The 13,717-nt window shown below is 48.1% G+C and overlaps 1 protein-coding gene across 1 annotated transcript; it reads left to right on the forward strand.

Moving 5' to 3' along the window:
* Positions 1-6: 6 nt before the first annotated feature.
* SALL2 (spalt like transcription factor 2) lies at positions 7-4,138 on the forward strand. The gene is made up of 2 exons (XM_017853472.1): positions 7-2,387; positions 2,974-4,138. Exons 1-2 carry the CDS (start codon positions 75-77, stop codon positions 3,208-3,210), a joined length of 2,550 nt encoding a protein of 849 aa, XP_017708961.1. The 5' UTR covers positions 7-74; the 3' UTR covers positions 3,211-4,138.
* The last annotated feature ends 9,579 nt before the right edge of the window (positions 4,139-13,717 follow it).

Here is a 13,717-nt window from a genome sequence, read left to right on the forward strand (position 1 = left end):
TAGGCAGTGGCCACTTGAACATCCCCCTGATCTTGGAAGAGCTACGCGTTCTGCAGCAGCGGCAGATCCATCAGATGCAGATGACTGAGCAAATCTGCAGGCAGGTGCTCTTGCTTGGCTCCTTAGGCCAGACAGTGGGTGCCCCTGCCAGTCCCTCAGAGCTACCTGGGACAGGGACTGCCTCTTCCACCAAGCCCCTACTACCCCTCTTCAGCCCCATGAAGCCTGTCCAAACCAGCAAGACACTGGCATCTTCCTCCTCCTCCTCCTCCTCTTCCTCTTCAGGGGCAGAAACACCCAAGCAGGCCTTCTTCCACCTTTACCACCCACTGGGGTCACAGCATCCTTTCTCTGCTGGAGGGGTTGGGCGAAGCCACAAACCTACCCCTGCCCCTTCCCCAGCTTTGCCAGGCAGCACAGATCAGCTGATTGCCTCGCCTCATCTGGCATTCCCAAGCACCACGGGACTACTGGCAGCACAGTGTCTTGGGGCAGCCCGAGGCCTGGAGGCCACTGCCTCCCCAGGGCTCCTGAAGCCAAAGAATGGAAGTGGTGAGCTGAGCTATGGAGAAGTGATGGGTCCCTTGGAGAAGCCTGGTGGAAGGCACAAATGCCGCTTCTGTGCCAAAGTATTTGGCAGTGACAGTGCCCTGCAGATCCACCTTCGTTCCCACACGGGTGAGAGGCCCTATAAGTGCAATGTCTGTGGAAACCGCTTTACCACCCGTGGCAACCTCAAAGTGCATTTCCACCGGCATCGTGAGAAGTACCCACATGTGCAGATGAACCCACACCCAGTACCAGAGCACCTAGACTACGTCATTACCAGCAGTGGCTTGCCTTATGGTATGTCCGTACCACCAGAGAAGGCCGAGGAGGAGGCAGCCACTCCAGGTGGAGGTGTTGAGCGCAAGCCTCTGGTGGCCTCCACCACAGCACTCAGTGCCACAGAGAGCCTGACTCTGCTCTCCACCAGTGCAGGCACAGCCACAGCTCCAGGACTCCCTGCTTTCAATAAGTTTGTGCTCATGAAAGCAGTGGAACCCAAGAATAAAGCTGATGAAAACACCCCTCCAGGGAGTGAGGGCTCAGCCATCAGTGGAGTGGCAGAAAGTAGCACAGCAACTCGCATGCAGCTAAGTAAGTTGGTGACTTCACTACCAAGCTGGGCACTGCTTACCAACCACTTCAAGTCCACTGGCAGCTTCCCCTTCCCCTATGTGCTAGAGCCCTTGGGGGCCTCACCCTCTGAGACATCAAAGCTGCAGCAACTGGTAGAAAAGATTGACCGGCAAGGAGCTGTGGCAGTGACCTCAACTGCCTCAGGAGCCCCCACCACCTCTGCCCCTGCAGCTTCATCCTCAGCCTCTTCTGGACCTAACCAGTGTGTCATCTGTCTCCGGGTGCTTAGCTGTCCTCGGGCCCTACGCCTTCATTATGGCCAACATGGAGGTGAGAGGCCCTTCAAATGCAAAGTGTGTGGCAGAGCCTTCTCCACTAGGGGTAATCTGCGTGCACATTTCGTGGGCCACAAGGCCAGTCCAGCTGCCCGGGCACAGAACTCCTGCCCCATCTGCCAGAAGAAGTTCACCAATGCTGTCACTCTGCAGCAGCATGTCCGGATGCACCTGGGGGGCCAGATCCCCAATGGTGGTACTGCACTCCCTGAAGGTGGAGGAGCTGCTCAGGAGAATGGCTCCGAGCAATCTACAGTCTCCGGGGCAGGGAGTTTCCCCCAGCAGCAGTCCCAGCAGCCATCACCAGAAGAGGAGTTGTCTGAGGAGGAGGAAGAAGAGGATGAGGAAGAAGAGGAAGATGTGACTGATGAAGATTCCCTGGCAGGGAGAGGCTCAGAGAGTGGAGGTGAGAAGGCAATATCAGTGAGAGGTGATTCAGAAGAGGCATCTGGGGCAGAGGAGGAGGTGGGGACAGTGGCGGCAGCAGTCACAGCTGGGAAGGAGATGGACAGTAATGAGAAAGCTACTCAGCAGTCTTCTTTGCCGCCACCACTACCACCACCTGAGAGCCTGGATCAGCCTCAGCCAATGGAGCAGGGAAGCAGTGATGTTTTAGGAGGCAAGGAAGAGGGGGGCAAACCGGAGAGAAGCTCAAGCCCAGCATCAGCACTCACCCCAGAAGGGGAAGGCACCAGCGTGACCTTGGTAGAGGAGCTGAGCCTGCAGGAGGCAATGAGAAAGGAGTCAGGAGAGAGCAGCAGCAGAAAGGCCTGCGAAGTGTGTGGCCAGGCCTTTCCCTCCCAGGCAGCTCTGGAGGAGCATCAGAAGACCCACCCCAAGGAGGGGCCGCTCTTCACTTGTGTTTTCTGCAGGCAGGGCTTTCTTGAGCGGGCTACCCTCAAGAAGCATATGCTACTGGCACACCACCAGGTACAGCCCTTTGCCCCCCATGGCCCTCAGAATATTGCTGCTCTTTCTTTAGTCCCTGGCTGTTCACCTTCCATCACCTCCACAGGGCTCTCCCCCTTTCCCCGAAAAGATGACCCCACGATCCCATGAGCCTGTTTTTCTGTACCTGCTGCTCTTTGTCCCACAGAGCAGAAACACCTTCACAAAAGGACCTCCCAGATTTGTGAGCCCTGATTTTGTCTTTTTCTCTAAGTTCTTAACATGATATGTCCCTAGTGGCTTTTCTCTAGTCCCTGAGCTTGGAAATTACTGTGCTTACAAGGGGATGGCCCCCTAAGGAATTTTTCTTCCCTCCTCATTCTTTGTACCTGAGGAAAATAGATTCTCTGCAGCTTTCTCAAGAGGAACCCTCTCCAGCTTCCCTGGTGTGACCCTTCTTTCCCCTCCTCTTTCCTCTCCCTTTCCCTTTGGCAGGTGCACCTGAGCACCTACATTTGGAATTGCAGCCTAGCCCAAAGGGCTGGCAGCTGTCTCTGAGGGCCCAGTGCCACTCCTCTGGGGTGACTTTTCTGCTCAGCTGGTGGGTGTGGGTCCCCTATCTTTCTAGAACCAGTATGTGGCATTCCTGTCAAGTGGCCTGCCCATGAAGCCCTGGAATTCCAGCTCCACCTCCACTACCACTCCAAGCCTGGCCCCACCAGTGCTGTTTGGCCTCGGAACTGTGGCTGGGAAGGTGCCTCCAACAATGGGATCCAGGGAAGCCAACGAGAAGACAGCTCCCCTCCTATTTCAGCCTCCTGCACCCAAGGCAGTGCCTGAGAAGCCCATCATAGACAAGAAGTAGCAAACTGTATATTTCTTTCCCCTCCCCCTCCTCCAGAAGGTACCAGTACTGAAGATGCTCCAGTAATTGGTGACCCAACCCTAGGAAGTATGGAGAAATGAAGGGCAGAGGAAAATTTTCCCAGTAAATCCCCTGATGGTCACATTAAAGTAAAGGCGTTGGCTGGTCAGTGTGCCGAGACCTCTCCAGCTTCTCATTCATCATGGCCTCTCAAAGTTGGGAAACAAGCTGATTTCTTGCCAAGAGGTCTCCCAGGAGATACCTGGGAAATGTGAAGTTCATATCTTTAAGGACCATTGTTGGTCAGCATGGTCGATGAAGTAATGATGAGAGAGTTACAGAATGTTGCTAAAACATAGGGCTTGCTGGTACCTATGTGACTAAGAAAGGGGCATGATGTAAGGGAAAGGGCCTCAAATTATTGTGAATGTGGACATTCTCGTTAATATTCTTTTGGGCTAATAGTGACATAGTGTGCAGAGGTGTTCCAGGGATCATGGGGGATTTCCTAGTACTAGTATGCTTCTAGTTTTAGATAACTCCCTCCTTTATTCCCTGGCCCCTTGTATTTTCCTTATCTTCCTCTTTCAAGACCCCTATCCTCCCCATTTTGCCTATCTGTAGGCTGGGGCCTGTGTCTTTGTCATTGTCTGGTTCTTAGAGTCCCAGACTTTGGGAGACCAGCTCCAGGTGGCGTCCTCCCTGCCTCTCTGTCTTGTAATGAGATGTAGTATTTACTCTTAACATAGGATCATTTGGAACAGGAGTTCTGAGGAGGAGAGAGTGAGGGTTTTGCTATTGACTGACTTCAACGATGGCTTCTCCTCAAGCTGTAGGCTCCAGAGCTTCCTAACCTAGTAAAATGTCAAGAACAGACAGGGGAGATATTAGTGTCTCTCCCTCTATCATTAAAGGTGTTTTAACCAAATATTTATGTGTTTCTCCTTATTTCATGATTACATAGCCAGCTGGGGTGTGATATGGGCATTCTCCAACATTGAGATTCCCTTCCCACCTACATCTCCTGCCAAAGCTGAACATATGGTGTTGAAATACTGACTTTATTCAGCCTCGTCCTAAGACAGCCTTCAGTTAATGTAACTTCCCTGTGGAAATTGTTCTCTGTGGAGTTTGTATTTCCAAAAGGCAGGCATTTGCCCACTATGTCCAGTCATTGTCTAGATTTTCTCTACCTAGAACCTTCTACCACCAGGCCTTTGTGTGGGTTTTGTTTGGAGGTTGGAAACTTTCAGTCTTTTTCAGACCACAGATCAGCCTTCTGATATCAGCAAATCTGTAGAACCAAGGTGAATTAAACTTTATGATCCTTGAGATCTGATGTTATAATCAGAAATAAAAAAAATGTAATTCAACCCTAATAATTTCTACCAACAAGACAAAGTATTCTTAGCATTAAGAATGCAGAGGAAGCACATAGGGATGGGGTTAAATAAAACATGTATAATTTTTTTTTTTTTTTTTTTTTGCCTGTCACAGTGGCTCACACCCATAATCTCAACAGTTTGGGAGGTCGAGGCAGGCAGATAGCTTGAGCCCTGGAGTTTGAGACCAGCCTGAGCAACATGGCAAAACACTGCCTCTTCCAAAATACAAAATTAGCTGGGTGTGATGGTGGACACCTATGGTCCCAGCCAATCAGGAGTCTGAGATGGGAGGATTACCTGAGTCCGAGGAGATTGATTTGTAAGATTCTAATATCATTGACTGTTAGTGCTAAAGGGATGGAACTGATAAAATGATTTGCCCAGAGTCACTCAGTGGCAAAGCTGGATTAAGAACCCAGGTAGGGCCAGGCACGGTGGCTCATGCCTGTAATCCCAGCACTTTGGAAGGCCAACACGGGTGGGATCGCTGGAGCCCAGGAGTTCAAGACACGCCTGGAAAACAATGAGACCCTGTCTCTGCAAAAATAATTAGCTGGCGGGGCACGGCGGCTCATGCCTGTAATCCCTGCACTTTGGGAGGCTGAGAAGGGTGGATCACCTGAGGTCAGGAGTTCGAGACCAGCCTGGCCAACATGATGAAACTCTGTCTCCACTAAAAATACAAAAAATTAGCTGGGCATGGTGGTACGTGCCTATAATCCCAGCCATTCAGGAGGCTGAGGCAGGAGAATTGCTTGAACCCAGGAGGCAGAGGTTGCTGAGAGCTGAGATCATGCCATTGCACTCCAGCCTGGGCAACAAGAGCCAAACTCTGTCTCAAAAAATATATAATAATAATAATTAGCTGAGCATGGTGGCAAGCACGTGTAGCCCCAGCTACTCCACTGTAGTCTCAGCTACTCAAGAGGCTGAGGTGGTAGATGAAGGCTGCAATGAGCTATGATAGCACTGGACTCCAGCCTGGGTGACAAGAGTGAGACCCTGTCTCAAAAAAACAACAAAAACAGAACCCAGGTAGGCAGAATCCCAGTCATTGCACTACTTTCACTCATCAGAGATGGCACTTGCTTCTTGCTACATCATTTAAGATTCTGGATGTGAGGCTGCCTGTAAGAAGGGAAAGAGGTGAGTAAACCTATTCCTTTTTAGGGGCAGGGGGACAGAGTCTTAACTCTGTCACCAAGGCTAGGGTACAGTGGCGCAATTACAGCTCACTGCAGCCTCAACTTCCCAGGCTCAGGTGATTCTCCCATCTCAGCCTCCCAGGGAGCTGGGACTATAGGTGTGCCCCACCACACCCAGCTAATTTTTCATATTTTCTGTAGACACAAGGTTTCACCATGTTGGCCAGGCTGGTCTCCAACTCCTGGGCTCAAGTGATCTGCCTGCCTCAGCTTCTCAAAGTGCTGGGATTATGGTCATGAGTCACTATGCCCGGCATAAACCTACTCTTAATTTAAGATAAAGAACCAATGTTTAATTCTAGTTGCCTCCACCAGAGCAGTACAAGCCTCCTTTAAAATGTAACTGGTGAATAGGAACGCATGGGAATCTTTCATTTCTGGCAAAGCTTTGTAGATCTGCTTTTCCTCTCAGCCTGTGGAAGGAGGTGGGTCACCAATCCTTCCATCCCCTTAACCTCTCCCACCCCCACTAGACACAGATAATGCCATTTAACTAATTAAACCAGACTTGCCCTCTCTTTAGGTGCCAGTTCCTATTATGGTAACAGCTGTCAGTGAGGCTTCTATTGATGGACACTTCCTTGGGCAGGCCAGCTCTAAGCCTGAATCCCCACCCCGCTTTTTCACAGCTCTACTTTATTTTCTTTCCGCCTCCTTTTCATTCTTTTCCCTCTCCTGCTTTTTCTCCTTTCACTGACCTCCTCTTATTTGATAGCTTTTATTTCTATTTCTTTTCTCCCTTCATCCCTAATTTATTCTTTCTCTTCTTAGAGCCTTTAATTTCTTCCTTCTTACAATTGACCTTATCTCTACGCTCAGCCCCACCATTTCCCACTCTCAGTAACTTTTTGCTGGACAATCTTTTTGGAAGTTGAATTAAGTCTAACCTGCAGGAATGAATATATAAATAAATACAGCTTGCAAAACACTTATTTTACATGAAACAGAGGATCTAGTTCAAATTGGATGAATAAAGTCATTGCTATTATAAGAAGCAAGACACCGCTTCTTCGCTCATTCATTGAGTTCTCAATTCCCAGTCAAAATAATTTTTAGGTTGGGCACAGTGGCTTATGCCTGTAATCCTAACGCTTTGGGAGGCCGAGGCAGGCAGAACACCTGAGGTTGGGAGCTCAAGACCAGCCTGGCCAACATGGCGAAAACCCATCTCTACTAAAAACACAAAATTTAGCCGGGCGGTAGTGGCCTGTAATCCCAGCTACTCCGGAGGCTGAGGTAGGAGAACTGCCTGAATCACTTGAGTTGCTTGAACCTGGGAGGTAAAGGTTGCAGTGATCGTGCCACTGCACTACAGCCTGGGTGGCAGAGGGCAACTCTGTCTCAAAAAAAAAAAAAAAAAAAAGACCAAGTGTTGGTTAGGTGCAAAGGTAAACACTGTTATGCTTCGCTTAATGACCAGGACACATTCCAAGAAATGTATCATTAGGCAATTTTGTTGTCGTGCAAACCTCATAGAGTTTACTTACACAAACCAATATGGTATAGCCTACTATACACCTAGATTAGGTGTGGCTATGGTATAGCCTATTGCTCCTAGGCAACAAACCTGTGCAGCATATTACTGTGCTAAATACTGTAGGCAACTGTAGCACAATGGTATTTGTGTATCTAGACATACAAAAGGTACAGTAAAAATACAATACGAAAGATTTAAAAATGATATACCTATATAGGGCACTTTCCATGAATGGAGTTTACAGGACTGGAAGTTGCTGTGGGTGAGTTAGTGAGTGCATGGTAAGTGAATGTGAAGGTCTAGGACATTACTGTAAAAAACTGTAAACTTTATAAACACTGTATGCTTAGACTACACTAAATTTATTTAAAATGAAGTAACCATGCTACAACATTATGGCAACTACAACGTCACTAGGTGATAGGAATTTTTCAGCTCCATTATGATCTTATGGAACCATTGTTCTGCATGTGGTCCATAGTTGACCAAAACATCATTATATGATGTTTGACTGTAAAATAAACTTCTGCCCTTAGGGAGCTCAGTCTCAGCGGGAAAATGTAAACAGATACTCTTTTTTTTTTTTTTTTTAAGAGACAGGGTCTCAGTATTGGACATGGTGGACTCCAACTCCTTGGCTTAACTGATCTTCCCATCTCAGCCTCCTGGGACTACAGGCACATACCATGGTGCCTAGCTTTAAACAAATACTTTTATTTGGAGGTGAAAGGAACTATGACAGATAATGGACAGTGTCCTGTGGAATCTAAGAGAGGGAATTCAAACTTGTAATTCTAAAGTGGAGAAGGGAAAGGGAGCATACAATTCTCTTGAATTCACCTTTCACAATAACCATTCTCAAGTATATTAACTCAACCTATACAACTTAGGAACCAATGCAGTTGCCATTTAAGAATCTATGCAAGGCCGGGCGCTGCGGCTCACTCCTGTAATCCCAGCACGTTGGCAGGCTGAGGCGGGTGGATCACTTGAGGTCATGAGTTCAAGACCAGCTTGGGCAACGTGGTGTGACCCCCATCTCTACTGAAAATACAAAATTAGGGCCGGGCGCAGTGGCTCAAGCCTGTAATCCCAGCACTTTGGGAGGCCAAGACGGGTGGATCACGAGGTCAGGAGATCGAGACCATCCTGGCTAACACAGTGAAACCCTGTCTCTACTAAAAAATACAAAAAACTAGCCGGGCGAGGTGCCGGGCGCCTGTAGTCCCAGCTACTCGGGAGGCTGAGGCAGGAGAATCACTTGAACCCAGGAGGAGGAGATTGCAGTGAACCAAGATCATGCCATTGCACTACAGCCCGGGCAACAAGAGCAAAACACCATCTCAAAAATAAATATTAGCCAAGTGTGGTGGCAGGCACCTGTAATCCCAGCTACTTGGAAGGCTGAGGCAACAGAATGACTTGAACCCGGGAGGTGGAGGTTGCAGCGAGCTGAGATCATGCCACTGCACTCCAGTCTGGAGACAGAGCAAGACTCCGACTCAAAAAAAAAAAAAAAAAAAAAAGAACCTGTATAAGATCCATTGCACTCTGTTTGGCAGACGCAGAGATGGGCTGCTTTTGAGATGTTCCTTCAAGAAAGAACTGGCTAACAAGCTGCAAGGAGTCTGGTTAGCTGACAACCTCCAGCTGTACTGCTCTTCTCCAATCCTTGGCCCAAAACTGAGCAAGGTACAAGGGCTTAGCCATTGGAACATAGGACTCTAATGAACAATCTTTGCTCTGGAAATTCCTACTGGACTGGCAGAGACTTTATCAGGTCTGCATTATGGTCTGACAGGTCTCCCTAATCAATTCCACTCCCCCTTTCCCCCACTGTCTTTCCTTATACCAGTGTTATTCCCCAGTAAAACTTCTGTACTGCTAATTCTGTCCCAGCATCTGCTTCTCAGAGAATTCAACCTGTGTCACCCCTGAACAAGGCGCAGAATTTATTGACACATTCTCATCTCTCAGAAACTCCTGCACCTGTAACTTTGGTTATTGTCGCTGGCACTTTTTTTTTTTTTTTTTTTTTGAGATGTAGTCTCACTCTGTCACCCAGGCTGGAGTGCAGTGGCGTGATCTTGGCTCACTGCAAACTCCACCTCCTGGGTTCAAGTGATTCTCCTGCCTCAACCTCCCGAGTCGTTGGGATTGGAGGCGTGTGCCATCACATCTGGCTAATTTTTGTATTTTTAGTAGAGACAGGGTTTCACCATGTTGGTCAGGCTAGTCTCAAACTCCTGACCTCGTGATCTGCCCGCCTCAGCCTCCTAAAGTCCTGGGATTACAGGCATGAGCCACCACGCCCGGCCGTCACTGGAACTTCTTAACCAATCAACAAACCCTTGTCTTCTGATCCCCAAAACAGATTCCACTAGTCTTATTCTCAATTAGACCCAACTTTGACTCCCCCCCCTCTTTTTTTTTTTTTGAGATGGAGTCTCATTCTGTTGCCCAGGCTGGAGTGCAGTGGCTGGATCTCGGCTCACTGCAAGCTCCGCCTCCCGGCTTCACGCCATTCTCCTGCCTCAGCCTCCCAAGTAGCTGGGACTACAGGCGCCTGCCACCTTGCCTGGCTAGTTTTTTTTTTGTATTTTTTAGAGACGGGGTTTCACCAGGTTAGCCAGGATGGTCTCGATCTCCTGACCTCGTGATCCGCCCGTCTGGGCCTCCCAAAGTGCTGGGATTACAGGCTTGAGCCACCGCGCCCGGCCTGACTTCCCTTTATATTTCCTTATCTATTCTAACATTTAATAATGGTAGGTTGACTAATCCTAGTGGACATTCTGTTTTTAGTCAGATATGAATAAGACTTGAGGGAAAAAAACATTCATCCAAAGAATCAAGTAAAAAGTGAAGAGTCGGGCACGATGGCTTATGTCTGTAATCCCAGCACTTTGGGAGGCCAAGGCAGGTGGATCACGAGGTCAGGAGTTTGAGACTAGCCTGGCCAACATAGTGAAATCCTGTCTCTACTAAAAATACAAAAATTAGCTGGGCATGGTGGTGCATGCCTGTAGTTCCAGCTACTCGGGAGGCTGAGGCAGGAGAATTGCCTGAACCCGGGAAGCAGAGGTTATGGTGAGCCGAGATCGTGCTACTGCACTCCAGCCTGGGCAACAGAGCGAGGCTCCATCTCAAAATAAAAAAAAAAAGTGAAGTATACTGTTAGTACTGTGTTTGAGATGGGGTCTTGGTATGTTGCCTAGGATGGTCTTGAACTCCTGAGTTCAAGGGATCCTCCCACCTCAGCCTCCAAAGCAGCTGGGATTACAGGCATACACCACAGCACACAGCCTACTAGTGTCTTCTTTTTTTTTTTTTTTTTGAGACAGAATCTTGCCCTGTCGCCCAGGCTGGAGTGCAATGGCACCATCTCAGCTCACCACAACCTCTGCCTAATTTTTGTATTTTTAGTAGAGACAGGGTTTCACTATGTTGGCCAGGCTGGCCTCGAACTCCTGACCTCGTGATCAACCTGCCTCGGCCTCCCAAAGTGCTGGGATTACAGGTGTGAGCCACCGCGCCTGGCCTAGTGTCTTAATACTTACATATTTGCTTATGATTCCATGGAGTGCCTGGTAGGCTGGCTTGTCTCTGTTCCATGTGGTAGCACTGGGCTTACTCAGGCAGCTTTCATTTGGACTGGGGGAGCCAAGATGGCCTCACTCACTTCTGGCTACTTGGATTGCTGACTGTAATGCTGAACCCTTTCTCCTTACCATCCTTCACCCTACAGGGTCTCTCTTTTCAAGTGGTCTATCAGGGTAACTGGACTTCCACGAAAGCCCAGGGTTCCAAGAGGGCAGAAACAGAAGCTGTGGCAGCACATCTGGAGGTCCCTCAGATCTTGCTTCAACAGTGTTTAGATGGAAGAGACCCAGGGACTCTCTCTCAAAAATCAGAAACAAAACCAAACCAAACCCCGGAAGCTGTAATGCCTCTTAAGGTCTAGACCTCTGGGCCGGGCACAGTGGCTCAAGCCTGTAATCTCAGCACTTTGGGAGGCCGAGGCGGGCGGATCATGAGGTCAGGAGATCGAGACCATCCTGGCTAACACGGTGAAACCCCGTCTCTACTAAAAAATACAAAAAACTAGCTGGGCGAGGTGGCAGGCACCTGTAGTCCCAGCTACTTGGGAGAATGGCGTAAATCCGCGAGGCGGAGCTTGCAGTGAGCTGAGATCTGGCCACTGCACTCCAGCCTGGGTGGCAGAGCGAGACTCCGTCTCAAAAAAAAAAAAAAAAAAGGTCTAGACCTCTTAAGGTCTAGAACTCAGGGAATATCACTTCTGCCACATTCTTTTGGTGAAAGCTAGTCAGAAGCCTAGCTCAGATTCAAGAGGAGGGGGAATAAGCTTTACTTATTGATTGAAAGGGGACAAAGTCACACTACCTAAGGGCAAGTGGGTGGGAGGCATTGTTGTGGCCAACTCTGGAAGCAATCTACCACAGCAGATATGAGGAAAAGTTCAGAAGTGTAATGCATGCAGCACCCATCTGCTCAAAATTAGGCTTACATTCTGTTTTGACTAGAAGAAGTCTGTCTGCATTTTTCCCTCCTCCTCCTCCTCTGTGGCTGCGGGCTGACAAGAAAGCAGTATCTTTCTTTTGAGCAGCAAACTGGTCAAGAGGAGTCTAAAAAGAATCTCTCTATAAGAAGATCATGATAAGAACCCTTCCTGTGCTTCAAAAAATTTGCCCAATATGCCACTGTAATAATTTACCCAGAGTTAATGTGAAAGCAAAAACTTCTGAGAGCTGCCCTTGATTTGATTGACTTTCGGGAGTACTTGTGCTACTTCTTTGCACCACTGCCCTCCAGCAGTGAAAGAGTGAGGCTTGTCTTAATAAAACAAAAACAAAAAAACAAAGTTACACATCCCAAAAGACAGTGTAAATTCCCTAAAAGTAAATTAAGTTCAGAAAATGAGATGGAAAGGAGTATTTTGATCACTACTAAATCTCCATAGTATCTAACACATAGTAGTCACTCAATACTTACTGAATGGATAAAAGTCATATTACAATCTTTCAATAGCTCCCTTCACATTCCACCCCTTTCTTTTCATTACTGTTCATAACCAGCTTTTAGTTAAAGTTCTTCTCATCAGACACTTAGTTACAATGGACTACTAACCATCTTCCTCCTCTCCCAAATCTCCTTCCTCCTCACCTCAACTTATCTAGAACAGCAGATCAATTTTGAAACATTTCTATTTACAAACTCTAATTGTTTCCTATTGTATTCTGAATAAATTGCCAAGTCTTTACACAGGTACCATGTACCTTCTGCAATCTGGCCTCAAATTTGGGAACCTAAAATTTCTCCCAACATTCCCAAATACAAATCTTCATGTTCTGGCGAACTAATGCGGATTGACATAACACACGTCCTGCTTTCCTACCTCTAGTCTAGACCTTTGCCTTTATCATATTCTAGACCTGGATTTCCCTCCTATACCTTCACCTACTGAAACCTTAACGGTCACTTCAAGCCTGAACCTTGATGCCAGCTTCTTTCCAATGTCTTCCTGGGTCATTAAACTTGCAGTCCTCCTCTTCTTTGAAATCACGTTTGTTGTTGTTGTTGTTTTGTTTTATTTTATTTTATTTTATTTTATTTTTTTGAGACGGAGTCTCGCTCTGTCGCCCAGGCTGGAGTGTAGTGACCGGATCTCAGCTCACTGCAAGCTCCGCCTCCCAGGTTCACCCCATTCTCCTGCCTCAGCCTCCCGAGTAGCTGGGACTACAGGCGCCCGCCACCTCGCCCGGCTAGTTTTTTGTATTTTTTAGTAGAGACAGGGTTTCACCGTGTTAGCCAGGATAGTCTCGATCTCCTGACCTCGTGATCCACCCGTCTCGGCCTCCCAAAGTACTGGGATTACAGGCTTGAGCCACCGCGCCCGGCCCTTGTTTTTGTTTTTTAAAGAGTCTATGCTCATGCTACCTCATGCTGTAAAGATGGTTCAGTATTAATAAACTGGTTCATAGCTCCTTTACCAGATCATAAACTCTTTGAAAACAGGAGCCATGCCAGTCAAACTATTTTTTTTTTTTTTTTGTATTTTTTGGACACAGTGTATGGCATCATGTAGACACTGGATAAGTCACTGATTCTGGAAATGCTTCCATTCAGGGGGCTCCATTAAAAAAAAAAAAGGCCAGCCAGGCGCGGTGACTCAAGCCTGTAATCCCAGCACTTTGGGAGGCCGAGATGGGCGGATCACCAGGTCAGGAGATTAAGACCATGCTGGCTAACACGGTGAAACCCCGTCTCTACTAAAAAATACAAAAAACTAGCCGGGCGAGGTGGCGGGCGCCTGTAGTCCCAGCTACTCGGGAGGCTGAGGCAGGAGAATGGGGTAAACCCGGGAGGCGGAGCTTGCAGTGAGGTTATATCCGCCCCTGCCCTGCAGCCTGGGGGTCAGAGCG

This window comes from Rhinopithecus bieti, unplaced genomic scaffold (assembly GCF_001698545.2).
Source record: "Rhinopithecus bieti isolate Rb0 unplaced genomic scaffold, ASM169854v2 scaffold_34943, whole genome shotgun sequence".
NCBI classification, from domain to species: domain Eukaryota; kingdom Metazoa; phylum Chordata; class Mammalia; order Primates; family Cercopithecidae; genus Rhinopithecus; species Rhinopithecus bieti.